Source organism: Arvicanthis niloticus, chromosome 2 (genome assembly GCF_011762505.2).
Source record: "Arvicanthis niloticus isolate mArvNil1 chromosome 2, mArvNil1.pat.X, whole genome shotgun sequence".
NCBI classification, from domain to species: domain Eukaryota; kingdom Metazoa; phylum Chordata; class Mammalia; order Rodentia; family Muridae; genus Arvicanthis; species Arvicanthis niloticus.
In genome coordinates, this window is record NC_047659.1 from 127571447 (window position 1) to 127599015 (window position 27569).

Genomic DNA, 27569 nt, shown 5'->3' on the forward strand with positions numbered 1-27569 from the left:
TCCGTTCATCAGCTTGCTTCCCAGGACTCATGGCTGACACCTTTAGCCTCTTTGTTGATATTTTGAACCAGCCAGCACTCTTTGTCTAGAAGCCTGGCTGCAGGGCTTTTGAAGTTGCCACGGAAAGACTCTGCCTGGGTTTTGTGATGCCAACCATAAGCACACCAGGCTTGGGGCATGTCACAGCCCCCTGGGGACTCTCAAGACCAGCTAGCCGAAGGTGCTCTACCTGGCACTCACCTGTATGCTCTGCAAGGTGCTGACAAGACCAGGCTTCTGGGCTCCTTTCCTGGCATCAATCACTACCAGTAGCCCCTTGGCTTTATCTTCCGGCCTGAGGGTAGAAAACAGAAATCAGGTCCTGCAGGGCAAGGACTGCCTGGTGGAAGGGACAAGACTCAGAGGTTGTGTGTAAGTCTCACTGCATTCCATTCCCAGAGTTCCAAGCAAAAACTGAACAAAATGAAACACTCCCCTGTCACACGCACGCACGCGCGCACACACACACACCACACAACTGTTTCTTTGGGTAGGCAGGGCCCGAGATTGTTCAGGATTTACCAGCTCCCAGGTATGGCTTCTGATCTATAGAGGCTACACTAGTAACCCAACTTCCGTGGCCAATGATTGGGCTAGATGGGGTCATGCGACCTATCTCTTCCCAATGAGATGAGACAAGTTAACTAAATGGCTTCAGAACAATCGATTTTCTCTTTTAAGGAGCTCTTTGAAGGTGGGAGGAGGGTATTGGGAGGTGGGGGACAAGCAGGCGGGAAGAGAACAAGAAGAGTGGCCAGCTGAGACAGAGCCATAAGGAAACCCCCTACTTTGTATAGTTACTGTAACTCCTACAGCATTGCAGAGACGTGAGGAATTCTAGGCCTCAGGACAGACAACCAGAGGCTGTTCTGAATCTGAACTTAGCTGCTGTTGTCACCAGAGTGAGCGGGTTGGACAGCGGCTGCTTCTCAAGTCTCAGGCTGGTCCAGTTATAGGTCTAAGTCAAACATGAGTCCTTCCCTGACCCTAACCTAGGGCCCTCAGACTTTGAGCAGCAGGTAGAAGGGGTGTAATGGGGGAGTAGAGGGTCTGGTGGGCTGTATGTGCCAGTCTGCGGGTCAAGGGGGTTCGGCAGACACCTATAACTGCCTTCAAACCTTACACTACAAGTTCACAAGCACAGTCTGTGTGCCCCCCTGTGGGTAACTGGCCACATGGCCACATTGTTTTGTGACCCCCATTAACAAAAGGGCTGTGTGAGGGTCAGTGGGTTCACTAGTGTAACACACTCAGTTTCTGCCCAGAGCAAGAGGGGCAAACATGCTTGCTATGACCGTCCGTCCCCAGGCGGGGAAACCGAGACACAGAACAGCCAAGCCGTATACTGCAAGAGGAGTTGACATCACGCATTCTGCTCATGCCAGTTGCTTGTGACGCCACCCGGGCTCCCTGGTTATTGGGGGGACAGGGTGAGCCACAAAGGAGGAAAGTCAGTGCCACGAGGCCGCAGAGCAAAGTAGGTGGGGAGACGTTCCAGGGTTCTGTCTGCCACAGGGCCAGTTCTGCACAGAGATGGCAGCCATTTTCCACCCTGGCTTCCAAGCTGAAATCAACTCTCTCGGCTTTTCTGTACCATAACAGTGCTTCTCAAAGACGTGTCCAGACACATCACCGTCAGTAGAAACCTTACTAAAAATACAGACTCTGAGGCCTGCTGACCCCTCAAGGCTGGGGACAAGTGTTCTGTTCAACAGCTCATCTATGACTCGAGTGCACCATCAGGTCGGAACCGTGGGTTCCTGCTGTGTGTCTGTGGAATGCTTCCTGTCTCACAGCAGCCCGGGGAAAGCCCTGGCTGCAGGGACAGAGCCCATCTGCCATACCTGCACCTAGCCTGTGGCTGGCTCTTTGGTCATACGGTGGATTGAAGGGCCTGGGGCCTCTCCATTACACACCCATCTGAGGAGTGAGGGTGGGGACGGTCAAGGTACAAGAGTGTCCCCTTACCTAGGAACACTGCATAAGTAGGAGAGCAACTTGGTGACCTCTGAGGCGGTACACCATGGTGCCTCCCAGGCTTCCTCTGTGGTCGACACCAGGAGCAGTGGCCTCCCCACCTTGTCCCTACCACCTGAAGAAGAGAAGACATATGAGCAATGATGATTCTGGGGAGCCCTTCATGAGAGCCTCCTCTGTGACTCTCCAGGCCTTTGCCTACCCTGTTTCTACCTGGAAGGTCCTTTCTTCTCTCCCTTCTGTGACCTCCAAACTCCTATTCATCCTCCAAAGACCCAGCTTCAAAGCCCTTCCTGAGAAAAGTCTCCCCAAACTCTTCTTCAGCACAGAGGGCCGCTCACTCATAGAGCTCCTGGAGGCTGCCTCTGTACAATGCATGCACCCCAGCAAGCAGAGCTGGGGCAGTGAGCTCTGGGTCACAGAGACCAGTTCACATCCTCAGTTGCTGTGTGTTCCTGGGTTGGTCTGGGCATCTCTGAGCTTTAGTTTCATGTACCTGATGAGACAGATTCAGTTCTGGGCAGATGAGGTTTCTTTGGGGATTAGGTGAGCCAGTTCCTGACATTGTTCAACACTCGGCCAGGATCAGTGGACTCAATCACTGTGGTGACTGGGAACCATCTTTGTCCCCATCTTATACAGCTCACAGCTGTGTACTCCAGCTGTGTACTCTTGACAGGCCATTTCCTGTTCTAGGGATGGGGGCTCTGGGTCTCACTGTCCTCTCAGGACTCCGAATAGCAGGCAGGACCTTCCTTCATCCTCTCTGCTTGTCTAGTGTACCTCACCTTCCTGTCTCCAGCTACTGAGATCCTCTGTGTCCCCCCAGCCCCCGGTCCAGCCAAGGCACCATTTCCATATTCCTCATCTTCTAGAACTCTGACCCCTGCCCAGGATCCTGCGGTAAGCTTCCCCACAGCTCTGCTGCCTCCTGGGATTGGCTCAGGACAGCGTCAGAGCATGGAGGCCTGAGGGGTTGACCAGGGCATTGAGGTTATAGTTGTGTGGCTCTAACCTCACACAGCTCTAACCCTGTAAACCCGAGAGCTTGCAGAGTGCAGATGGACCCAGCAGCCCCGCCTGCCTGCTCTCCCTAGCTCCCACGAAGTTCAAGTGGAGTCAGTCCCTGCACAAGTTTGGGTAGCAAAGGGTCAGACTGGATATCCCGGGACATGGCAATCATGTGACTGGTGCCCGGCTCTGCTTACCCAGCAAATGCTGCCCAGACAGGAGCAGGACAAGAGGCAGTGTCTCACATGGGAGACATCACTGTCCACTTGATGTGCTTTTCACTGAACCAAGGAGATCCTCGTGCCCCAAACACTGCCCTTGCCTAGTGGGTGATACCAAAAATACTATCTCTAACCCTAAAAGAAACCTTTCTGCTATGGCCATGCTGGGTGATCAATGTTACAGAAATAGGAATGGCAGGTGGGAATGCAGGAGGCTCTTTTAGCCACTGAAAAAATCCAATAAAGCATCAACAAATGACAGGGACACCAGCAGATGGCCCCTCTGGGATCTGTGGGTAGATGGGGCCCGGGAGATGTGGCCATCCAGGTGTAGCGAGTAAGGTGGCAGGGCAGTTAGTTTCCAAAGGCACGGTGGCCCTTGCTGCTCCTGACCTTTACAAGTGCTGTTCCCTGTTTTAGAAACTCTGTTCCCAACATTTACATGGCTAATTCCCATCACTACTAAACGGCTATATTTTTCATTACTTCTTCCAGAAGCTTTCCTGGCCTCTTCCCTGGGAAGCCTGGGCCAGGGGCACTATCTGTGTTTTCCCAGTTCCTGGAGATTTCCTTTATGTTGGATTGCAATGGCCTGTTGAATTTTCCCTAACATTAGAACAAGGGCTTTGTGGGTGCAGGGATCCCAGTCGACTTGTTTCTTTACAGCGCTGAGTCTGGGGTTCAGGAAACAGTGATGGAATAGCTACGAATCGGGAATTTAAGATCTGCAGCATGGAAGCTGTCACTAGCTGGACCAAAGCCCCTCGGTGGGCTTGCTTTCCACGGGCTGGAAGGATGGATACCAGAGCCTCATAGATGCCTCCTTCCCTGAAGACTTGCCCTTAGCTGTACTACCTTATTGGCTCAGCCTGCATCCCATTATAGAATCAGCCTGCAGTTAATGACTGACAGATTCAGGATTGGCCTGCAGTTAATGACTGACTGACACACCCAGGACCAGCCTGCAGTTAATGACTAACAGACCCAAAAGTTAAATACTGACCCCCATGCCTTAGGCGAGGTGGTATAATCCATCCCTCAGAGCCTCTCCCAGAGCCTGGCCACAGTCTTCTTCATCCCTTTCTCAGCCTGCCTTGCTTTGCTCTGTCCCTTTCTCGTGGGATCCTTTCCAAGAATGTTTATCTCAGGCTTGGCCTTGGCTGCCTCACCAAAGTCTAGATAGATGGATGGATAGATGGTTGGGTGGATGGACAACTGAATAGACCTGTGAATGGATCCTAGAAACTGCTTTCCTCTAACCCAAGCCTTTGGCTGGGAATTTTGCGGCCTCCTGGGCCCTCCCCCCTCTTCACCCTCTCCCCCACGCCAGTGTCTGGGATTGCTCTGCTCCCCCTCACACCCCTCTCAACCCTGGGACCTGGCAGGCAGGCTATCCTGGAGTGGAGAAGCTTGACTCCCAGGGTCCCAATCCTGGGCTTAGGCCTAGAACACTCCTCCAGGCGAAGTCCTCCTCCTGGGGGACCTGCAGAATCTCTCCGGAAGCCAGGCGGCTCCCCAGACAGCGTGCCTGAGCCAGCTGTTGTAGGGAGAGCTGTTCCATCTGGGAAGAAGAATGACAAAGCAGGAGATGTTATACAAGACACAGACTTTTCAAGGGACAGCATTTTCTCTCCCATCCAAATGACAACACAGCTGATAGCATGATCTGCTCTCTGCCAATGATGCTAAGTCCTTTCCTTCTGGTGTGTCTTTGAACCATCAGAGCATCTCTGTGATGTAAGTTCCCAGCAGAGTAAGAGGCGTAAATTCAGAGAGGTTAAATGTCTGGCCGTCACACAGCATGACCCAAAGCTGGAATGTGAACCCAAACAGCCCAGTAGTGTTGCTCAGCTCGACACTAGTGAGATGTCTAACCCTCTGAGATTGGGACAGCATTGTGGCCCCTGTGCCACACAGCCGGAGCCTCCTGTACCAGGATAAGCCTGGTCCTTGCCCTGCTGAATATGGGCTCTTACCTTTGCCTAGGACCTTGGCTCCACAAGGCTGCAGAGAGTTGAGGGGGCACAGGGCGGCCTTCCAAGGCCTGGTATGTTGGAGTGGGGTCTTCTCGGGGGTCACAAGGGGTGCCCTCTGTTCTTTCAAGTAGGAGAACTGGATACCAGGAGCTGGGGAGCCATGAAAGGAGGTGTTCTTATTGAGGCAGTCCTTAGGCTTAGAAGCTCTACCATGTCCGGGTATGGTCTCCTCTGTCTTTGTTTCAGACGCTGGGGCTACAGGGCCAGCTGAAGCCAGGAGGGGAGGGAATGCTTGTTGTGGCCCAGGCCTGAGCTGGACCACAGCTTCTGGCATTCCCAAATGCTTTTGTATCTTGGAGGCTGCTGGTTCTTCTTCAGTGTCTTCCACCAGGCCAGAGGTACAATCCAGCAGCTTCTCTGGGACACTCACATAGGGCTGCTGTGTCTGTCCCACTGCAGTATGGCCAGATGCTTTATGCCTGGCCTTTTTCCTTGAGCCCCCACTACAGGGCTTCTCCCCTGAGCTTGCTGGCTTTGCACATGCCCATCCTCCCAAAGGAAGTGCCCCAGCAGGCCCCGAGACAGCGAGGACCTTTCCAAGCAAAGGTGCCCCCTTAGTTCTGGATCTTGTCTCCTGTGACCTTTGAGTGTCCACACTGAATGCCACTACCTTGCTGTCTGGAGATGCCCCTCTATACTCTGGGGGAAAGCCTAGGAGAGCCACATAGTCCCCCTCCAGGCTCTGGCTGGCCTCACTGTCTATCCTGAAGGCCACCTGCCCTGGCGTTGCTGACTCCACCTTGATGAGCCGAGAATACTTGTCCTCAGACAACTTCCTTTTATCCTTATCCCAGCTCTGGGCCACCAACTCCTTGCTGTCCAAGTCGCTATCCTGGTATGGCTCCTGGGGGCTGCCCAGCTGGAGAGTCTCTAGTGGACAGGAGTCCCCATCTGAGGAAGGGACCTTCACTATTGGGGGTTTATCATCTACAAACTCCGGACTGGTAATCCTGGTCCAAGGTACAGGTGTGACCCCATTTTCTGAAGCCACGAGACAGTTGTGTAAGGGACGTCCCTCAAAGTCATTGTTGATGGCCTCCAACCATTCTGGGGTGAAAATGAGAGAGTAGGAAGACTCAGGAATCGGCTTCTTGTCCACCTCACGGAGGTCTGAGGAGAGACACTTGAGTGTCATGTGGACAGACTGCTCCTCCCAGGACTCCACTTGAAGGTAGAAATCACCCTGACGTAGCAGGAGCGGGTTGAGTGGCGCCAGGTGCACCACGACCTCATCCCGCAGACACAATGGCCAGCCCTCATGCAGGAAGAGGCAGTGGGTATAGAGGGCCTGCAGAGAGAAAGGGAGCATCAGAGAAACAGGCTCCAGGAGACCTTGCTTCTGGTCAACTTCCTTCCTTCTCTCTCCCACATGGGACCTCAAATAGCCAGGGACTAGGCAAAGGCAAGAGAGATGCCTAGAACCAGGCACCAAAGAGGCCTTTGCTCTCAGAGTGTGCGAAGTCATTTCTCGATCCTAATCTCAGTATTGACCTTGAAGATGCTTGCTAGCCTCCTGGCCTAAAGGGAAGGCCCATGCTCAAAGTCATCAAGCGCCTTACCTGGCAACCCTGCTTGGCTCACCCCTCTCCTCCCCATCTACCCCAAACTTCTCGAAACCCAGCTGGACCCTTAGCCCCCTCCCCTCAAAGCCATGAAGGCATAGGTCTGAGGTCTAAATGGGGTGTGTATACCTGTTACTGAGCTGCTCTGAGATTTGATTTCTCAACCTGCAAATTGGAGTTGAATAAAAAAACACCGGTATTTCTGGGCTGGCGTGAGGTAAGTCGAGTATGGATGCAGAACAGCCAACTGGATCCTCGGGGAGGTTCAGAGAACGTGAATTCACTCCCTTCTGAAAATACCTGCTTGTGTGCATATGTGTGCGTGATCAAAGCAGCATCCATGCGGAGGTCACAGAATAAGTCTGAGGCCTGGCTTCTCTCCTTTTGTCTTTGTGTGGGTTCCAGGCATCAACTTTGAGTCACCAGGCTTGCGTGGTGAGAACCTTTGACTACTGAGTCATCTTGCCAGCCCCAGTCTCTGGTTTTTAAGCTGAGCAGTTAAAATGACACAGAGACAGTACTGAATGAGAAGTCGGGAAACTTGACCCTACCTCTGCCTTGCCAGACCCTCTCTCTCTCTCTCTCTCTCTCTCTCTCTCTCTCTCTCTCTCTCTCGCTCCCCTTTTGGGGAGGGGTGGTGGTTTGGAGCCTCTAAGAGACAACATGGATCCCCCATGTTCTCAGTGACTGAGTCTTGGTTTGAAGCAGAGAACCTGACCTCAAAGGACCCACTGTGCATTCATCTTTGCTCCTGTCTATTCTGAGGTGACATAAATTTGTCCATGACAGCCAACAAATCAAAATTAAAATAAAGACACAGAAAGGCTGTGCATTTGCCACTGAGAAAGGAGGGGACAGGGAAAGCATGGCTTTGTCTGTTTTTTTTTTTTTTTTTTTCCTTTTAAGACAGGGTCCCGTGTAGCCCAGGCTGGTTTAGATCTCACACTATAGCTGAAGATGACCTTGAACTTCTGATCCTCCTGCTTCCACCTGCTGAGTGCTAGCATCATGGGCATGCATCATCACCATGGCATCTAATGTGGATGAATGCAAGCCCAGGGCTTTGCATATGTCAGGCAAACCCTCTACCAACTGCGCTATGTCTACAGGCCTGCACTTGTGGTTTGGTCAGCCAAACAAAGTGACAGTTGTGTGGCTGGTCAGGAGGAGGAAAAGGGGGTGGGGTGGGGAGGAGGATCTTCATGCATCAGGGTCAAGGGGTCATGGAGAGACCACGGGCAAAGGCTTCTGGGAAACAGTGCATTCTACTACTCCCTTTCGGGTGCAGTTGCCATGTGGGGTTTCCCACTAGATGCGTTGGCTCCTAGGATTGGCAGCATGGCTCTTGTTCGGGGTGGCAGTGGGCTCAGGTTAACTAACAATTGCTCAAGGGGCACTGGCAAACTTCTGAAGGGATGAGGGCAGGGAGAATCAGAAGTTTGACTCCTTGGTGATCGCCTCACTGTTGCTCTAAAACAGGAGAAAGAGAGAGACAGAGAGACAGAGACAGACAGAGAGACAAAGACAGACAGAGACAGACAGAGACAGAAAGATAGACAGAGACAGAGAGGCAGCAGTCAGAGATAGAGAGAGACAGACAGAGACAGAGACACAGAGATAGAGCACATGAATGACTCAGGGGTCTGGTCAATCTTAATACCCAGTTCCTCTGGTCAACAGTGATTGGTCTAGCCATGGTCACATGACCACAGTCTGGCCAATAAAGATTCTTCCTGGGACTTTTCTCTTTACAGCTGCTATAGCCACAGGCCAATAGAGAGAAGCAGAATGTATCTTCAAGTGGATTGACTGGGGTCAGCTCCCAGCTTGAGCAGGGACTACGTTGTTTTTCACTACTGCCTAAAATGTTTGGTTCTCCACTTTTCCCCGAGAGTCACCACCCTGAAATCTCAAGAGGTTTTCAGGGCTAAAAGTGACAGTGTCTTTGGGCAAGCTCTGAAACATTCTCTGTTGCCTCTGTGGAAGCCACCTCACCAGGACCAGAGCCAGCTGGTACCACTCCTGGTGCCAGCACCCAGGCAGGCCCATCAAGACCAGGCAACGTCCATAGATGCCTGGATTTTCCCCCTGTTGATGGAATGTAAATGCCATTGGCCCCTAGGTGTCAGAGGGCCGTAAGTCAAGTACCTTCTCTGTCTACTGAGGGGTGGCCTTTCCCTTCCGATCAGCAGTGGTTCCTGGGAACTCTGCCCACGGCCACCATACTTCTTGTTGGGGAGACACACCTTGCCCATCTCCTTCTCTCTTCAATCCCAGCCCTCAGGCCTCCAAAGGGAGCTTGCTACCACAGCCCAGGCCTTCCCCAACTTACACAGGCCGCTTCCCGCACTTGCTCACACAGACGCTTGGCAGGGATGAGGAAATCCAAGAGGAAGCTCAGCCCATCTCCCCGGAAGTCAGAGTCCAGAAGCCGGAACACTTGACCCAGGACAGTGGGGGCAGTGGCTTCGAAAGGTGGGTAGAGCCCTGCCAGGGCATGCTGGATGGCCATGTCAAGGCCTGAAGGGTCCTGCTGGGGACAGCAGGGAGAACAGTTACAGTAACAGTGTGGGCAGGCGCAGTGACCACTCCAGTGATCTTCAGAGCCCTGTGAGTGAGACCCTGCTGACTCCCACGGCCAGAGCTAGCCGCTCACTTTACCCCAGCCTAACTCAGGAACTTTCCAATTCTCGTGTCTCCCTGCCTCTGCCCAGTGATGGCCCCACAACCCAACCAGATCCCATGGTGGCATGTCCTCTGCATGTCCTTCTTGACACCTGCCCCAGCGGACCGCAGACAGATCACATTCGCCCTCTCCAGCTCACCCACCTATGAGCCCTCCCCTGTCAAGTTGTATGGCCAGTTTCATGCAATCTCCTTCTCTGCCTCACCAGCCTTTAGACTTCTTTACTCCAGCCATCTTCCGTCAGGACCCCAGAGCAAACTTACTCTAACACACCAGGCATCCAGCAACTTAGTTCTACCCACTGTGCATGACACTAGCCTCCCCCAGCTCTGTCGCCTCTGTCTGTTTCTCCACCATGATAAGAGTGGTCTCTAGCTCACCTTCAGCCTCTGCCAGTGTCGGCCCTTCCTCCCAAACACCTGCCTGCCTCTTTCTCACCTCACCTGGCAACACCCTCTTAATTTAACTTCAAGACCCAGACCAGCCTTTGGCTGTTCTGGAAGGTACTCAGACTTTACACCTGCTTCCTCCCAGTGTGGTCAGATGTCCCCCTCCTCTGGTACCATGTCAGAAAATTCCCACACTGACTTCTGGTCCCTAAAGGGCAAGAGGGTCAGGCAGGACAGCATCCAAAGGTACCCAAATCCAAATCTCCACAGCCTGTGAGTACAGGCAAATAGGGACTGACTGTAATAGAGCAGAGATGCTGAGGCAGGTGAGAAGGCACAGTTCACTCTCAACCAGATTCTGAAGCCAAAGAGAGAGGCCCTGGTCCTTCCCATCTGTGGCCTACGCAGAGCAGGCCACACCCCCCCCATCATTTTGGCAGAATAAGTGAATGAATGAAGAAATGAATGCCTGCAACTGCACTCTAGAGGAAGGCAGGTCACCGTGCTGGCATGCTGCAGAGCATGGGGTGGGAATGGGGAAGTCACTCCTCAGAGCAGGGGGGTGGAGGGGTCCTTAGTGTGGTGGAACAGGAAGGGGTTTGCCAGGCCTGTAGGCTCAGCCCCGCCCACCCAACCCCTGCTTCCCCACTGCCATGGTCTGAGTGAGAATAGTCCCACAGGCTCATAGGCGAATACTTTGGTCACCAGTTGGTAGAACTGTTTGGGAAGAATTAGAAGGCGTGGCCTTGTTGCAGGGGGTGTGTCTCTGGGGATGGGGTTTGAGGTTTCAACATCTCGAGCCATCCCCACTTGGCATTCTCTGTCTCGGTCTTGTAGGTAAGACTGAGTTCTCAGCTACCGCCTACCGCAGCACCAAGCCTGTCTCCTGCCTTGCTACCTGCCATGGTGGTTATAGACGCTAATCCTCTGGAACTGTGAGTTCCCAGATAAACTCTTTCTTCTATAAGTCTCCTTTGTCGTGGTGCCTTTGCAGCAATATAAAAGTGACCAACACAGCCACCAACCTGGGGACAGAGAGAGGAGGAGATGATACGTGTCGGCCAAGGACATAAACACAGTAGGTCCCTGGGCCTGCACCCCTTCATGCCATGCGCCCCACTCCATGCTGGAACACTGGCACACCTGGCTTCTTCTGTCTTCTTTTGTGACCTTGGTTAGAGACCTGCCCTCTCCAGACCTCACCTGCAGCCTGGCTGGCTGCTTCAGTTTGGGAAATGTAATTACACATGGCCTTCAGCATGTGTACAGTACAAAGTCATTTTTGGTTGGTTGGTTGTTTTTCTTTTTTTCACATCTAGCCACTGTGCAGAAAGGTACATAATTGTGTTCCTCAAAAGAAAAAGGGGGTGGGGAAGAGATCGAGAGATAGCGAGAGAGAGAGAGAGTGAGTGAGAGAGAGAGATAGAGAGAGATTGATTCAGTCTCCAGAAACTTGCTGTGTACCAGACCTACACTCACAGTCTCTTGCTTGGTGTCACCTCCAGTGCTACCACTGCTAACCTGGAGATTCCCATTTTGCAAGTAAAGGGTCAGAGTCAACCTTGCCCAGGGTCTTAGTGAGAGAGACAGTGCAGATCCAACCCAGACCCATGGCGGTGAAGACAGCTGGCTTTCTTTCCCTGCCTCTGGCTGCCTGCTCTGTCTGGGGTCCACTCCTTTCAGAATGGTCTGCCCAGGATACTCGTGGCCTAAAGAAACCACAAGAGGAAAAGCAAGGTCTGCCCACTGAGCTGACCTTGGCTTACACAGGGCTGCCCGAATTTGCCACGTGCCTTAGCCACCTTTAGAGGTGGCTGGAGAGTGGGAAATTGTGACAAGCAGACAGGCTATACTCTTGGTGGTTCACTATCTACCAGTCAGGGTCTCCTGGGTCTTAGAACTGTCCAAGGATTCAGGAAGAACATGGTGTAAAGGCCCCAGAGGCTGGAGGGAGGAATGCTGGCCCCTTGCCATCACAAATGAACTGGGCAGCCCAGCCTGGGACCACAGGAGTCTAAATTTTGTTGCCAGACTCTGAATGATTGCTGTGAAATTTGATAGATGGGTTTCCATTCCTTCCCAGTGAGGGCAGCCCAGCCCAACCCAGCCCAGCCCAGCCCAGCCCAGCCCAGCCCAGCCCAGCCCAGCCCAGCCCAGCCCAGCCCAGCCCAGCCCAGCCCAGCCCAGCCCAGCCCAGCAGACAGTTGCTCCTTGTAGGAGCCAGGCATGAATGGATGCTGAAAAGGATGGAGACAGAACCCCCTTTGCAACCAGGGCCACAAGTAGAGCTCAGCGCCCCAGCCAGAGATGGACTCATGAAATGGAGCCCTAGTTTTCTTTCTGAAGTGCTGAGCTGGAACCCAGGGTCTGTGCATGAGAGGCAAGAATAAACTGTAACCACACCCTTCCATATTTCCCACTGAGCCACGCCTCCAGTCCTCAGTCTTTTTCGATAGGTTCTTACCAGAAGCTAAGGTTAACCTTGAACTCACTGTGTAGCCCAGGCTGACCTCCACTTCCTACCTCGGCCTGCTGAGTGCTGGGATTGCAGGTGTGCACCACTGCTCTGGGCTGCACGCATCTGTCTTAGCAGCTTTGCAGTGGGCCTGCTCTACTGCTGTCCTAAGTGTTCATTTTATCAAGCAAAATCTGCAAATGCAAGGTGTACAGTCAGATAGACTCTTACCCGTGTATCCATCTTTGCAATCATCATCCAACTCAGTGTACCAGAGTTCCGTCACCCCCACACAGAGACTCACTCCTAGCCAACTTCTGTTATAATGTTTTTAAAGAAAATTTTCTGTACAGTGTAATCCACAGAATGTGAGTAGGCCCAGACAAAACCCAAGTGGGCACTAAGCACCGTTACCCCGAGGGTAGTGAGGGCAGGGGCCTCACAGGGCAGCCTTTTCATTTTCTTCTGAGCTTGGTACATTTTCCAAACCTTCTGGAACCACTGAGTATGGCTTTCATAACCAGGGGGAAAACATAAAAGTGTGATCGTGTGCTTTTAAGGTTGGCTCCTTTTTTAAATGGCCTTGCCAGATGTTCTTAACTGGGCCTTCTGAGATGTGCGCTGGACTGCCTTAAAGGTCCAGATCTTTCCACTGGCTCCGCAGAGCCAAGATTCTAGTCTCATTTGGCTTGGCTGCTTCCTCCTCCTCCTCTTCCTTCTCTTCCTCCTCCTCTTCTTTTTCCTCCTTCTCCTCCTCCTCCTTTTCTCCCTCCTCTTCTTCTCCCTCTTCCTCCTCCTCCTCCTCCTCACCATCCTCCTCTTCTTCCTCCTCTTACTCCTTGTGGGAAGGGCTGATGTGGGCAGGGTCCTAGCATTCCCTCTGCTCTGTGGGAAAACTAAGATGCAGCTTGGGATTTGGGAAGCACTTGCCTAATATTCCATCCCCCACCACAAACAAAGAAGAAAACAAAAAGCTAGGAAAGGGGGCTGGAGAGACTGCTCAGCAGTTAAGAGCACTGACTGCTCTTCCAGAGGTCCTGAGTTCAATTCCCAGCAACCACATGGTGGCTCACTACCAACTGTAGTAGGATCTGATGCCCTCTTCTGGTGTGTCTGAAGACAGCAACAATGTACTCATACACATAAAATAAATAAATAAACCTAGGAAAGGTTAGACACTGACTATAAAAGTCACCAGGTGATTTTGGCTACAGGCAATAAATAAATACACTTATAAATAGGAGGCTCTGGGGTGCTCGGACCTCCTCAGAGACTTCTTTCTGCAGTTGACTATGGTTAAGGCGGAAGCTCACAATTGGTCAACGTGCGGACAAGTGTCTGTGGCATGCTCAGCCACAAATGAACATCTGCATCATACGAGACCATACAGAGATGTCGTAGCGACGGCTCAGACCATCATGGAAGATGAGGCAGAAAGGTTTTAAGACCTAGAGGTTGGAGATGCCAGGCTGCTTTTCGAATCCCAGACTAGACAAGTTCCAGAGGAGCATCCCCCAGAACTGCCAGGAAGGACAGTGTCTCCTGGACATGACAGAACCAGATACTCATGAGCTCACAGCATCTGTGGTTACCTGCACAAGGGCTGCACAAGATCAAGCCAGTCCACATTCCAGCATCAAGTGGGGGGAGGCTCACGGCTTTCCTTCCCCTGCTGAGGAGGAGCTACTGACAGTTGAGGCCTTCTGCAGGACGTAGGGTTTATTTGCTTTGAGGGAGTTTAGCCCTAAGTAGATGGACCAAACTCCAGTGGATGGCCCCACATCCGTGAATATATAGGCAGCACAAATTGAACTCCACTGATTATAAAAGCAAGACAAAGAAACAAACAAAGAAACAAAAACAAAACAAAACCCCATAGGCTACAGATTTAGGAGGGAGAGGGAAGTGAAGAGATGGTCTGAGAAGAGTTGAGGAAAAGGGAAAAGTGAATATGATTAAAATACATTGTATACTTGCATGAAATTCTCAAAGAATTATTAAAAGTATTATATTTATTCTTTTTCTTTCTTTCTTTTGTTTTTTAAAGCATTGGGCATATCCATTCTAGGCCCCTTCTAGAATTGTCCATATAATTTTGTTCCGGAAGGTGTGGGGTAAGGATGTGGTTTCCAAATGGACCAATCTTTAGTTGCTGAGGAAGTTTCAAAGGTCTGACCTCAACCCGTGTCCCTACTCCTGCCCGGGAACAGTCTCATGAGGGGGCTTGCCTGTGAGAAACGGAAGCAGATGAATGTGAGAAAGCACACCACCGACCCTTGCTGAGGACCCCCAACCACCCACCCCAGAGGAGCAATAGGTCTGGGACACTGCAGCCTGTCCTATCTGATCTACTGATGTGAGTAAGCTTCCCAGCGTTTTGAAGATTGGCCAAAGCAAGCCGATCTGTGAGCCAGCTGCTGCCCAGCAGGTGTCAGGCTTTGAGCTTCCTGGGACTCTCTTGAACTTGTCTAGGCTGAGGTCCCAAAGTCAGCTCCCCGACTGCCTGCTCCCATCCGACTCAAATTGCTTGCGCTTTTTGTCTGTGTGTGGGTGGATGGGGGTTGGAGTGAGAATCCAGTTCTTTATAAACCAGCTTTCAAATCAGGGCTTTATAAACAAACTTTCGAAACTGGAAGTGCTGCCCAGATGCAGTGAACCAGGCCAGGAGTGGGTGTCAAAGAGCTGTATTCAAGTCCAGCTCAGCCATGTGGCATCCAGGAAGTTGTTTCTGCTTCTACAAGACCTCCCTAGTCTCCTGTTTGTCCTTGTCTCTACTTTCCTGTGCCTCTGGCTTGGGGCACAATTCTCGCTGGAGTCACCAGTCACGAGATGACAAAGTTGCTCCCTAGTGCTGCCTCTGAGCTGCCCTGAGCAAGCCTTCCGTTCTGGGCGAGGCCCGAGCTAGGTCCATTCCGTGCATGGTTTTACACGGTTGTCCTGATGATTCTGTGAGCTGGGTATCTTCTCCCCATTTTACAGATTAATAAACAGAGGCTCACATCATCCACCTGGACGGTGGACAGGAACATTGTCTGAGGCTCTCTGAAGGCTTTCATACACAGAGTTGTGGCCCTCAGTAACACCAGGTGCCTCCCTATTGCTTCAGCAGCTTCTCAGGTATCCCTTCCTATCTTCCCTGCTTCCTAAACAGACCCAGCTCTAGCAGGAGCTCCCCCTCATCCGCCTGCCCCATGTGCAAGGTTTTCTTGCTCACACACTTGGATTAGTTCTTTGCTTAATATTTATTCTTGATTATTCAATGTTTGACTTTTCTTCCTATTCATCTTCAGTGTAAATTTGCTTTGTTTATTGTCTTGTGTTTATGCCATTTCAATCACCTCCACGACAATCCCCTCTAAGTGTCTCCTCATTTAGCCTACGGCATCCCCTCCTGGGCCCACGCTGTCTCTGCTCACACTGTACATCTCTATACAAGGTAAGCGCCTGCCCACCCTTCAGAGTTCTGCCGTCTCTTCTCAGGTTTCCATGGTGCCTGTGCTCACAGGCAAGAAATATAGACTCCTCTTGGACTCGCCCATTTACTCTAAATATGAGAAAGTTGCGGGCTGAAGGCTGGCCCAGACAGCTTAGTAGGATCCTATCTTAAAATAAAGTAAGTAAGACAGAGAACTGGGGATGTGGCTCAGTGGTAGAGCAATTACTTAGCATGCACGAAACCATAGGTCTTCAAAATCACAGTATGAAATCTCCTCCACGGGCCAGCAAAATGGTTCAGCAAGCTAAGGTACTTGCTTCCAAGCCTGATGACCAGTTTGATCCCACCTCAGAAGGAGAGAACCCACTCCGAAAGTTGTCCTCTGACCTCCACATGCATGCCACAAAGGCATGCTGCAGGGAGCAGATTGTGAGCGGATATGCCACAGTGGTTTGGTTTGGGTGGGTATTACAGGTCAAAGAGGAATTTCTCTGTAAAGACAGCACATGCAAAGGTCCTGGGGCAGGAGAGACCATGAACTCTAAGGGATTCTGAAACCAGGTCTAAGTATTCAGGGCACAAGTTAAGATCGGAGAAAAAGAGAAAACCGTGATGTAGATCCCAACACCCACATAATAACCTGGGTGTGGTCTCACACACACTTATACCCCCAGCACTGAGTCAGACAGACACGGGAGGATCCTTGGAGCTTTTCTACCCTAGCCAATAAAGTGCAAGATCCAGGTTCAGGGAGAGACTGAGGATGTGGATGGAAGGAGTGGATGGAAGTTATAAAGGCCCTCCTCTGGCTTGTGTGTGATGCAGGTATCCATACACATGCATGTGCTGTATCATACACACCTCACATGTATACTTATACAAGCATGTGCATTCCCTCATACCACATCACAATACACACTCACACATGCATGCACACACACACACATACATACATGCACACATATGTGTATGTACACATGCATGCACACAAATACACACCACACAAACGCATGCACACACACAAGCACATGCACACACACATGAAAATAAAGACAGAGATGAAAACATGGCCGTCCTACCCTTTAGGAAATACTTTCTCAGCTGTTCTGAGGAGCACCCCGGAGTCTGACCTTTGACCCGAAAGTCTAGAGTTCACTGAGGGTTTGTTTGTCTTTAAGAAAAGTGAATAAACTGGTGCTATCAAAACTGGAGCTTTAACAGATAGATGAGTTGTGGTACTGAGGTAGCTTTGCAGGGTAAGACTTCCAGCTGTTCCTGCTTCGTACTTCTGGAAGAGTGACATTGCCAGCCACATAAGCTCCTTGGCGTCAGGTTCTAATCTGTGCCATGAGGGGCTACAAGTCTGCAGTTAGAATTGGTGGGAGTGGTATGTCTCCCACTCATAGAGTGCCTGGCACAGGGTCTTGCTATAGAGAGAGGCAGACAGCCACTGCCTTAGGCCATGTCACCTATGATGCACTTTTATGCTCCTAGAGTGGTGTGTACCAAGCGGTGTGTACGTGCCTCTGCTGTCTGAGTTTGGGAGCCTAGTTTTGTACTGTCCGTGTGCACACGTGTCTGTCCATATTTCAGCATGAGCAAGCAGGTACATGAGGCCTATGTGTTTGTACTCCTTGTGGTTCAGGGATTTGTGTGTGCATGCACAGCATGAATGCACCTCTCTATGGAACCCTGGGTGTGGACCTGCACAGGAAGAGAAGCCCACCCAAACCAGCATAGCAAATCAGAGTCCAGGGGTGAATGCCCTGGCCTGTCTCCCAGCTCTGTCCAAATCCCCAGAGATTTGCGAAATTGCTCCAGAGAATCCTACCCATTCCTGAACCTGTCTGGAGCTGAGCTAAGACTCTGAGCAAAGACTTCACTTTGATTCTTCCCAGACGCTGGCACAAAAGCACACACAACTCTCCTGAAGGTCCCCTTCACAGGGTGCGGTCCAGGGAACCCAGGCACAGAGGTACTGTACCCACTCAACATCCCCAGATGCCTCTACACCTCATGCCCATGGGAGGACCTCACGCCCCAACATGTGCGTGTTTAACTTGCCAAACTCCCGTGTCTAAAATAGCAAAGGCACCCAAGACTTGGTGAGCAATTCCCTGGAACCCACTCTCCTACCCTCAGGGTCCGCCCTTTCCCAGCACTGTGCTGTGCGGGGTGGGGGACTCTGACTCCCGTCTCATTCCAGACTCCCTACAGGACACAGCACTGTCATTCGGCACAAAGTTTAAAGTGCTAAAAACATCCCAAGTTTTCTGTATGGCTCAAGATCCAGAACCCCAGTTCAGATTTGCATACTGGTTTGGAGCGAGATGAAAGCGTGCATCTCTGCAGAGAGGCCCAGGCAGGACGCGCGGCCCAGGGGTGGATCTGAGCCCCACTCTTGCCCTAATATTGCGGGAGCTGCGCAATTAAGCACCGACCCAGACCAGGAACCGAGGGTCTCTAGGTACACACACACAAACACACACACACACACACACACACACACGGGGGGGGGGGGCGTGGGAGCCGTGCCGGAGAAAATCCAGCAGAGTAAGGTGGTCCAGGCCCAGGAGGGCGTTACCATGGTGATGCTCCTCTGGTCCCCGCGTTGGCAGCTCTCTGTCCCGCGAAGCTTTGGCTCGCCTAGCTCTGGAGAAAGTGCGAAGGGCAAGCGGGGAACTCCCAACCTGGCCTCATCCCGAGGGGCAGCCAGGCCCGGACAGGGAAGAGGGAGAGGGGACCCAGACTGAGGAGGCGAAAGGGAGGGGGGAGAAGAGGCGGGCCACCCCATGGGGGGCGGGGCGGCGGCGGGACAGCGGCCCTTTGTGCGACGCCTTGCCCTGCTCCCGCCCTGCAGCCGCGCCGCCGCTGCGGGTGACAGGATCAGCCCACCCCGCACCCCCTGCCGAGGCCTCCGGAACCGTCTAGGGGTGTCTGGAGCTACCTAGCGCTCCCTCCAGCGTCCCCACCCAGGACTGCTGGCTTCTTGTCCCAATCTGCAAGTCATTTTGTCTCCCAAGCCTCAGTTTTCTCACCTGTAAAATGGGGAGGCGGTGGAGGCGATGCTGGTGAGGATAGCATCCCTTCCTGGAATTGGGGAGCAGGGATCATCATCGGTCCTGACGGTCCTGATGGCTTGGGATTTCAGGCTTGGGATGGTAGCTAACAAACATTCAGTCTTCAAGAACTTGAAGCCACCATGACAGACACCGCATTGCTGTGAGACAGGGTGCTCCAGACACCCACCATGTCTGTGTCTTGACCTAGGACTCCCTAGCTCTGAAACCAATCATGGCAGGAGAGGTGGGCTGTTTGGAAGCCCCCACTTGAGGTGCTCTGTACTAGGTTTCCCATTGGATGACTCTGGAGTTGATCCGTTTATTATCGAACACGGTGCTGAGCCAGAACAACACAGACTCCCTATCCTGGGGGCGGTGGAGTGGGGGGGCGGTTGTCATCTGCTGGACCGAGGATCAGAATGAGAGGAACAGAAAGAATAACCATGAGTTAACTGCTGAGAAGGAATGGAGTTAATGAGGAACTCCCAGAGGGGGCTGGAGAGATTTGTGTGCTCTTCTAGAGATAGAAGACCCAGGTTCGATTCCCAGCGTCCATATGGCCATTCACTACCATCTGCTAAGGGGACCTAATGTCCTCTTTTGGCCTCAGAGACCATCGGGAACACACACGGTACACAGATACACATGCAGGAAAAACACTTTTTTTTTTTTTTTTTTTTTTTTTTTTAAGAGTGGAGAGAACTGAGTGAATGGCGAGGGGCAGCAGGGAATGGGGCTCTAGGCAGTGAGAACAGGACACCAGGCCTCCAGAGTGGTGGCTTAAAACGATGGGGACATGTAAGTGGAGACAGATCACCCATGGTGGTGGTAAAGTCTTCCCTTCTAAGTCTTATGCACAGCTGTGCTCCACTCCCCCCCTCCCCCCCATTATCTAGTCTCTTCACAGGAACCCGAGTTAGGAGCCAGTCCAAACCCTTTCCTGCTCCTTGGTCCTCTGTGTATTGCTGTTGGACTAGTAATCCAACAATAATCTCACTATGCTGTGGGGCTCCAAGGGACCCTTGGGGATGTTACTTAAACATCATATAACTCCTTCCTAAGAGGCAGAGAGGACAGGGGGGCTTTTGTTGTTGTTGTTATTGTTGTTGTTTTATTTTTGTTTTGTTTTGTTTGAGACAGGGTCTTATGTGTCCGAGCCTGAGGTAGAATTCCATATGTAGCTGAGGATGGCCTTGAACTTCTGACCCTTCTGCCTCTCCTTCCCAAGTGCTGAGGTCACAGGCATGCACTGCTACTTGTGTTTTATGTGGGTATGGGCCTTTGTACATGCTAGGCAAACACTCTGCCAACAGCCCCATAGAAATGCATTTGTTTACAGGAAAATAGCCTTCAGTTTACGGTGCAGAATTCAGCTGGGAGGTGAGGTTGCAAGATCCAGACTGCAACAAGACAGAAGTAGCACACGGGTTAGTTTTCTAGGATCACAGGAAACAGAAAGGATTCTGAATTAAGTAAGCAGAGAAAATCAAATTGAAAAGGCCTCGGGTGTTTACAGAGTCTGTGAGAAAGCTTGGGTCTCTCCTCTGGGAAGGATGTTCCAGGAGTCTCATTGTCGGGAATAATCTGGAAGCCCCTAAAAACCTGGGGGACTACTTCAAGCTGTGAGCACGCTGAAATTGAACTTGCTGCACGTCAGACACTCTTGCAAGTAAACTGTGGGGCGGGCCCAGCCACTGGCATCACATGAGAGACAAAGAGCCCAGGCAGAGTGTGGGGGGGGCGGGGGGTAGAGAGCTACATTCCTGGGCTGAACAAGGCCTCCATTCTAGAAACCACTCCATTAACTACCTTGGTGTGCTGCCTGAATGAATCCCAGACATTCCTCTTGCCTGGGTCACTGTCCGTAAGCCTTAGAAGGACAATCCAATCAGGCCAAGCCTACATGTGCTCAGGAGGACTGTCCACATGAGGAAGAGCTGGTCATCCAAGAGGAGAGTAGAGTTCATAGGAAGGAGGAGGAGGACATGAAATGGACTCTAAATGACACGTGTCAGTACAGTCCACTGCTGGGCCTCTCAGCAGCCGTCACACCGTATGTCTATGTATGTTCTTCCCAAAATGTGCTGAACAAATGGTTATGGCATAACAGTTTGACAGACTCCCAGGAGTATGTTTGCTCATGTGTGCACTTCTACATGTCCCCATAAACACACACACACACACACACACACACACACAGACACAGGCACACATAGACACATATACATCTATCTACACATTGACACACATAGACACAGACACACAGAGAGACATATATCAGACACACAAAGACATACACACATAGACACAGACACACATACATAGATACAGACACACATACATAGACATAGACACACACACATAGACACAGATACACACAGAGACAGATACATACCGATACACAAAAACACACACATAGACACACACATACATACACACACACAGACATGTACACAGACCCAGTCACATACAAACATTTACATACACACAGACAGACAGACAGACAGACAGACACAGATACACAGACCCAGACCCACACACAGGCACGCAGACACACATACACATATTTATACACAGATACACAGACAACCAGATACACACATACACACAAAGACACACACACATATACACATGTAGAGATACACACAGAGACATAAACATACAGATATACAGACACTCAGATATACATATACACACATAGAGAGACACACAAATACACAGACACACAGAGACACAGACACACAGATACACACACACAGAGACACACACACACAGACACACACACAAGATCTGGTCTGAGCCCATAGAAACCCTTCTGAGTCTCAGATTCCTCTTTTGTGTTCAGAATACCTCTTCTCACAGGACTGCTGGGGCTTCATCAGGCAGGCAGATGTTAAGGGCTCTGGGCTGGACGTGGTCCCTCTGGACTTTCCAGGGGATTCCCAAGGGCTAGTTAAGGATTCACATCCTCTCTCTTCAGCCAGTGAGTAACTGAACCACATCCAATTGCTAGGCTACATTGGAGAAATCAACCCCACCCCCACCTGTCTGACATCTGCTGGTGGGAGGATGGGAGCAGACAGGGGAAGACTTTCTGCTGGTGAGTCCTTGGGTGGTCCTGAGAAGATCACATGCCTCTCAGAGCCAGAGTTTCCTCAGCAGGCAACAGAGGTTCCAGACGCTCCTGGAGGAGGACTCCATTGGAAAGGTGAAAATCAAGCAGGTCTTATGACAGGTCTTAAGCAATGGCAGCTCTGCCTGTGACCTTGAGACTTGAGAGCCAGGTGCTAGGACACCTCACCAAGGGGACAGGCTCATCTTGGGAAAGGGGTGGTGGTGCCAAATTTAGGGAGAATATCATGGGATTAGGAATTCATTAACTCCTTTGCTAAATATGTGTACCCATTGTAAGGATGCCAGATACTTGGCAGTCATGTATACCCTTACCCTTCTCCGTCCAGAACAGACATAAACAATCAATTACAGAACTTCCGTTGAAACCTAGAGGCAGCCTTAGAATCCTCCTCAATGTACACAGTACAGGCAGATGCCACCAGTCAGCACAAGTGATCATGGACCTGAGATTCATTTGTCATCTGTGGTCTGAAATGTTACTGTGGGCTGGCATGGAAGAAGACACAGGTTCCCAAGGCTGAGGATTCGGCTCTGAGTCTTGCCTTAAAACCCCTGGTAGGGTGGGAGAATGACTCAACACATGTTTGGCACTTGTGAGGAAGTCCTGTGTTCCGTCCCCGGCATGGCAAAAGCAGACACAAGCCACACCCCTAAGGCCCTTGAGAATGAGTAGATACTGAGTGAGTGGCAAATACAATCCATAGAAATCCCCTCAAGTCAAAGCCAGAGTCACGGGTACCTTCAAGACCAGTCTCACAGGCAGCCCCCTGTGAGCAGGAGCCCTGGTACTTTTTTTTTTTTTTTTTTTTTTAAATGGCTGTAACACCATACCCTGAGGCAGAACAGTTTATGAAGAAAAGAGGTTTATTCAAGATAATGGAAGTGTTGACTAGTGACAGCCGACAGAGAAAAGAATGACAGGCCGGTGGACCAGCGTGTGCCAAGAGACAGGGGATGTGAGGTTTTTCCTGAAAGACATAAAATGTCAGGAGGGAACTAAATGAGGGCCTCCCCTGAGATCCCCCTAACTGCTGGGTGGACATAGTGTTAGAGGTCAGCCAGGACCAGAGACTATCAGCCTGGGTGTGCATCCCACAGGCTCTGGGGGTTGCTAAATCAAAACTTCTCTTTCCCTTTAACCCCAGCCGGTGTCTTGTAATTGTGGAACAGACTCCATGGTTGATTCACACAATGGCCACAGACTCTAGGGCTCCTCTTTGTCTGGGGAGGTGCCAGCTGAGGGAGGAGGGGAGAGAGTACAGCCTACTTAGGCCTTCCTGCCTCCCTCACTCTGCACACATGCCCAGGTTCCCCCACATTCCCCACCCCACCCCATCCCCAGAGATTACTTTTTCACAACGCCTACTCTTTCTTGGAGGACCAAGCCCTCTGAGAAACCTGGCCTAGTGGCCCAAGTCCATCCTTCTCAGCTCTGATGCTCAGGGTTTCTCCCTCCCTCCCTCGGGAGTTCACTTACTGCTGAGGGAGGCAGAATCACAGAGCTGGGCTGTGGGCACAAACAGGGTTGGAGTCTGGAGGAGGGAACCCAACCACACCTCCTAGAGGTCAAGTCAGAGAGGGTTTCTCAGAGGAAAGGACACTTGCATTGGGGTTTAGAAGGAAAAATAGAAGTTCACTGTGAGCAGACATTTGTAGCCAAGGAGACAATGTACACTGCTGGTCATTGCAGGCTAGTTCTATGAAGTCGGAAAGGGGCTCTATGTCTATAAATATCTGCTAAGTGAATGTTTGAGGGGAAGAGCTCTGGTATGGCTGCATTGGTTTCAAGACTGGCAGTGGATCAAGCCAGGCAAACAGAAAGTTAAAAAGAGTATCAGTTGAGTGGGCCTAGATCTCAAACTTGGGGTGTCTGTCCCCCAGCTCACCAGAGCTCACAGCTATTCACCTGCTCATTCACGTGGCCCCTGTACACAGCAGACACCCGCAACACTCATTCAGCATAATCAGCTCTTGCAAATTCTGGACTGTGAACAGTTCTCAGGGATAGGCAAACAGTAGGTGCTCAATAAATGTCTGTCTACTAGGTGGATGGATAGAGATTGCGTGGTAATTTTAAAAGATGCTCACGGATTTCTTACTCTTCTCATTGAGGGCAAAGCCTCTTGGTGTGGGCTAGACTTTGAGACTGAGGTCTCAACATGAAGGCAGGTGAGGTGTGCCTTTCAAGATGATGTCATTAAAGACACTGTGGCTCTGTCTTGCTGCTTATGCCATGGTGATGCCCAACATCATGTGGCTAGAACACTCAAGTATCCCTGTGGGCATGCTCAGATGAAGCAGCCAGAGGGCTGCTGCTATTGGTCAACACTTGGGGAGCCATCTCCATATGGGTCCTTATCCTAAGCAAGCCTTTGAGCAGCTGCATTCCAGGCCGGCAACCAGATGGCCACTTCATACATGACCCTGGGCCAGGGCCACCTCATGAAGATGCTCCAGAAAACCCAGTCCACAGAAACTCCAGGAAACAAGAAAAGTTTACTGTTGGTTCACACTGAGCTGTGAGAGGGCTCGTGAAGTACTGACAGGTAGGCATGGAGACGGTTGGGTGGGTGGGTAAAAAATAGTTGGTGGGGTGGGTGGGTGGTCAGGGTGCTGAATGAATGGGTGGGTAGGTTAGTGAATAGATAAATAGTAGTTGGCTATATGGTAAACGGGTGGAAAGATGATGAAGGAAAGATGGATGGATGGATGGATGGATGGATGGATGGATGGATGGAGAATGAATGGGTGAGTAGGTAGGTAGATATATAGGTAGATGGGTAAGCATGTGGGCACACAGATTGTTGGGGGCCGACTTTTAGCAGAAAGCGGCTATCAGCTTTGCAGCCATCTTGAGCCAGATACCCTGACATGAGACTTGGATTACAATAGCCTACAACAGCTGAGCACACTCTGATAATCTTGGTTTAGATACCTTGGGTGTGTGAGATTAAAGGTGTGTGAGATTAAAGGTGTGTAACTTAAGAGTGTGACTTAGAAGTGTAGAGATCAGATTTAGAGACAAGACCTAAGGACATGATTAAAGGTGTGACCAAAAGGCATGGCTTAGAAGTGAGACATTAAAAAGGCAGAGGCAGACAGAGAGAGAATCAGACACTTCAGAGAGTACAACTTGGAGTAGGAATTAGGCATTAGGTAGCAGGCACTTGGAAGAGAAATTGGAAGAAGTTACTTGGAACTTGGAGGCACTAGGGACTAGGAACTAGGGACTAGGAACTCAAGACTTGGGACTTGGAGAGAAGAAGAGAGACTGAAGAATAAATTGGACTGAAACACACTCTGTCTGGTCTCCATTCTTCGAGTCCGTCCTCACTCTCTCTCTTGCTGAACCCCAACCCACGAACCGGAGCGGCAGCTTGGGCCAGGATACAGTGGCCGCCAAATGCGGGGCAGCCCGGGTCTCAACATTTTGCTCAGGCCGCAACATTTTTGGTGCCCGAACAGGGACTAGTGTGGTTCTCAACAACAGATAGCCAGATTGGTGGATGGATGGATGGATGGATGGATGGATGGATGGATGGATGGATGAGTGGGTGGGTTGCAGGATGAATGAATAGTGCGTGGATAGGTAGATGGGTAGGAGGATAGATGGGTAAGAGTGCATTAGGTAGTCAGAGGTTCTACTGGAAAAGTAGGGGGTTCTGATGCCAACAAGTTTACTATCCTGAAAATCTGGAAGAAGTTCATCATCCTGGAATGCCATGCTTACCTCTGAGTTTTAGGCAGGTCACCTAGGCAGCCAAGGACAGAACTGAGCCTTGAGCCAAGAGGTTCATAGAAATCCTGTGTCTACTGCTCCAGCTCTCTCCAGCTGCCCCTGCATCCTGGCCCTGTCATTCCTCATCAAGGGTGACCTCTGAATCCTGCAGGAAGTCAGGGCTCCAGCATTTCTCAGAGGCTGCATCATGCTCCTCACTAGGAGCACCCCCCCCCGTGTGTGTGTGTGTGTGTGTGTGTGTGTGTGGTCATACAATCACAGTGGAAGATTGATTTGTCTCTCTGTGGAGAGAGGAGTTGGGAGACCCAGAACAGAACTTGCAGTATTCAAGGACCAAAAGGAAGGGACATTAGAAACTGTAACCCAGTGACCCTATGACCCAGTGACCCTATGACCCAGTGACCCTATGACCCAGTGTAGAGATTTGGCTGACTTCAAAGATGTGGTGGGCAGCCATAGCTACCAGCCTCCAAAGAGCTAGGAAGCAAGCATAAGACTCAGGGTGGGGCCACTATTTGGGATTACCCAGCATGTGTCCTGGGACACAGACACAGAGAGAATGTAAACCTAGGCCACACTGACAAACTACTCCTCACCCCTCATTCTGGCAAAGGTTCCAAATCCTGGCATTGGGCACCATCACAGTGTGTGGATGGCTGCAGAAGTCCTGTGTGAAAGGCTTGGCCTCCAGCTGGGTACTGTTGTATGAGGTGGAGCCTTTAGGAAGGGTGGTGGTTTGAATGAGAATGAACTCCATAGGCTCTTACATTTGAATGGCTGGTCCCTACTTGGTGGAACTGTCTTGGGAAAGATCAGGAGGTGTGGCCTTGTTGGAGGAGCACCTGGGGGGGGGGAGGGGGTGGGCTCTGAGGTTTCAAACACTCATGCCAGCCCCAACCCTCTGCCTCTAACTTTTGAATCAGGATGTGAGCTTTCAGCTTCTGCTCAAGCATCATGCCAGCCAGCCTGCCTGTCACCACGCTCCTTACCATGATGTTTGTGGACTCACCTGAAACCGTAAGAAAGCCTATACATTAAAAGCTTTCTTTTATAAGATACCTTGGTCATGGTGTCTCTTCACAGCAAAAGAACAGTGACTAAGACAAGGGGGTGAGGATCTAGGAGGTTTGAGGCCACAGAAGGCGTATCCTGGAAGGGGGGATCCAACCTCCCCTCCTTTTCCCCTTTCTCCTCCCCTTCCTCCTCCCCTCCCTCCTCCACTTTCTCCTCCCCTCCCTCTTTGACCGCTCTCATGAGATGAGCATCTTGCCTTTGCCATATGGTGCCCCCTGCTGCTAGGTTCCTCTTCACCACAAGCCCAAAGGTAATCTGGCCACATGACTTGGGGACTGGAATTCTAAAAACATGAGCCAAATAAATCTTCTTTCTGCATGTTATTCTCATCTCTGACTTTCTTACAGTTGCAGAAAGTCTGACCAAAGTCCTGGGAATGCCTCATAAAATGAACCATCTAGCAATATGGCATGCACATTTCCCCACAGTGCAGGTCTTTCACTTCTAGGTCATATTCTAAGAAGACAATTCTGCAAATACAAAGAAGTCTGATGCACAGTTTATTCTCTGAGTTTATCATAGCAGCATGTTGGGAATGCTCAAATATCCATCTGTTAGTACTCCTCTGATGGCTGTGCCCAAACACACTTAAGATGCCACTTATGGGAGGAAAGACTTATTTTAGCTCATGATTTCACAGGACATGGCCCATCTCGGAGGGGAAGCCTGGTGGCAAAAGGCAGGAGCATGAAGCCCATTTGTCTTACCTGGTGCCCAGCAGAGAGAGAGGTGTGCCAGAGCCCAGCT

General features: G+C 51.1%; 1 protein-coding gene across 3 annotated transcripts in view; it reads right to left on the bottom strand.

Annotated features, from left to right (window-relative positions):
* Positions 1 to 18621, bottom strand: part of Kiaa1755 (KIAA1755 ortholog) — a 33481-nt gene extending 14860 nt beyond the window's left edge. Inside the window, exons 1-6 of one of the 3 annotated variants that reach the window (XM_034495400.2) lie at positions 18397 to 18621; positions 9179 to 9376; positions 5225 to 6572; positions 4627 to 4809; positions 2008 to 2131; positions 241 to 334 (exon numbers count right to left, since the gene is read on the bottom strand). In XM_034495400.2, coding sequence (XP_034351291.2) covers positions 241 to 334; positions 2008 to 2131; positions 4627 to 4809; positions 5225 to 6572; positions 9179 to 9376; positions 18397 to 18606 — 2157 coding nt within the window. In that variant the 5' untranslated portion in view covers positions 18607 to 18621. Of the gene's footprint in view, positions 1 to 240; positions 335 to 2007; positions 2132 to 4626; positions 4810 to 5224; positions 6573 to 9178; positions 9380 to 10946; positions 11284 to 18396 lie in introns of those variants that run through there. The other 2 variants (XM_076930146.1, XM_076930147.1) reach the window with 2 other exon arrangements.
* Positions 18622 to 27569: the final 8948 nt, after the last annotated feature.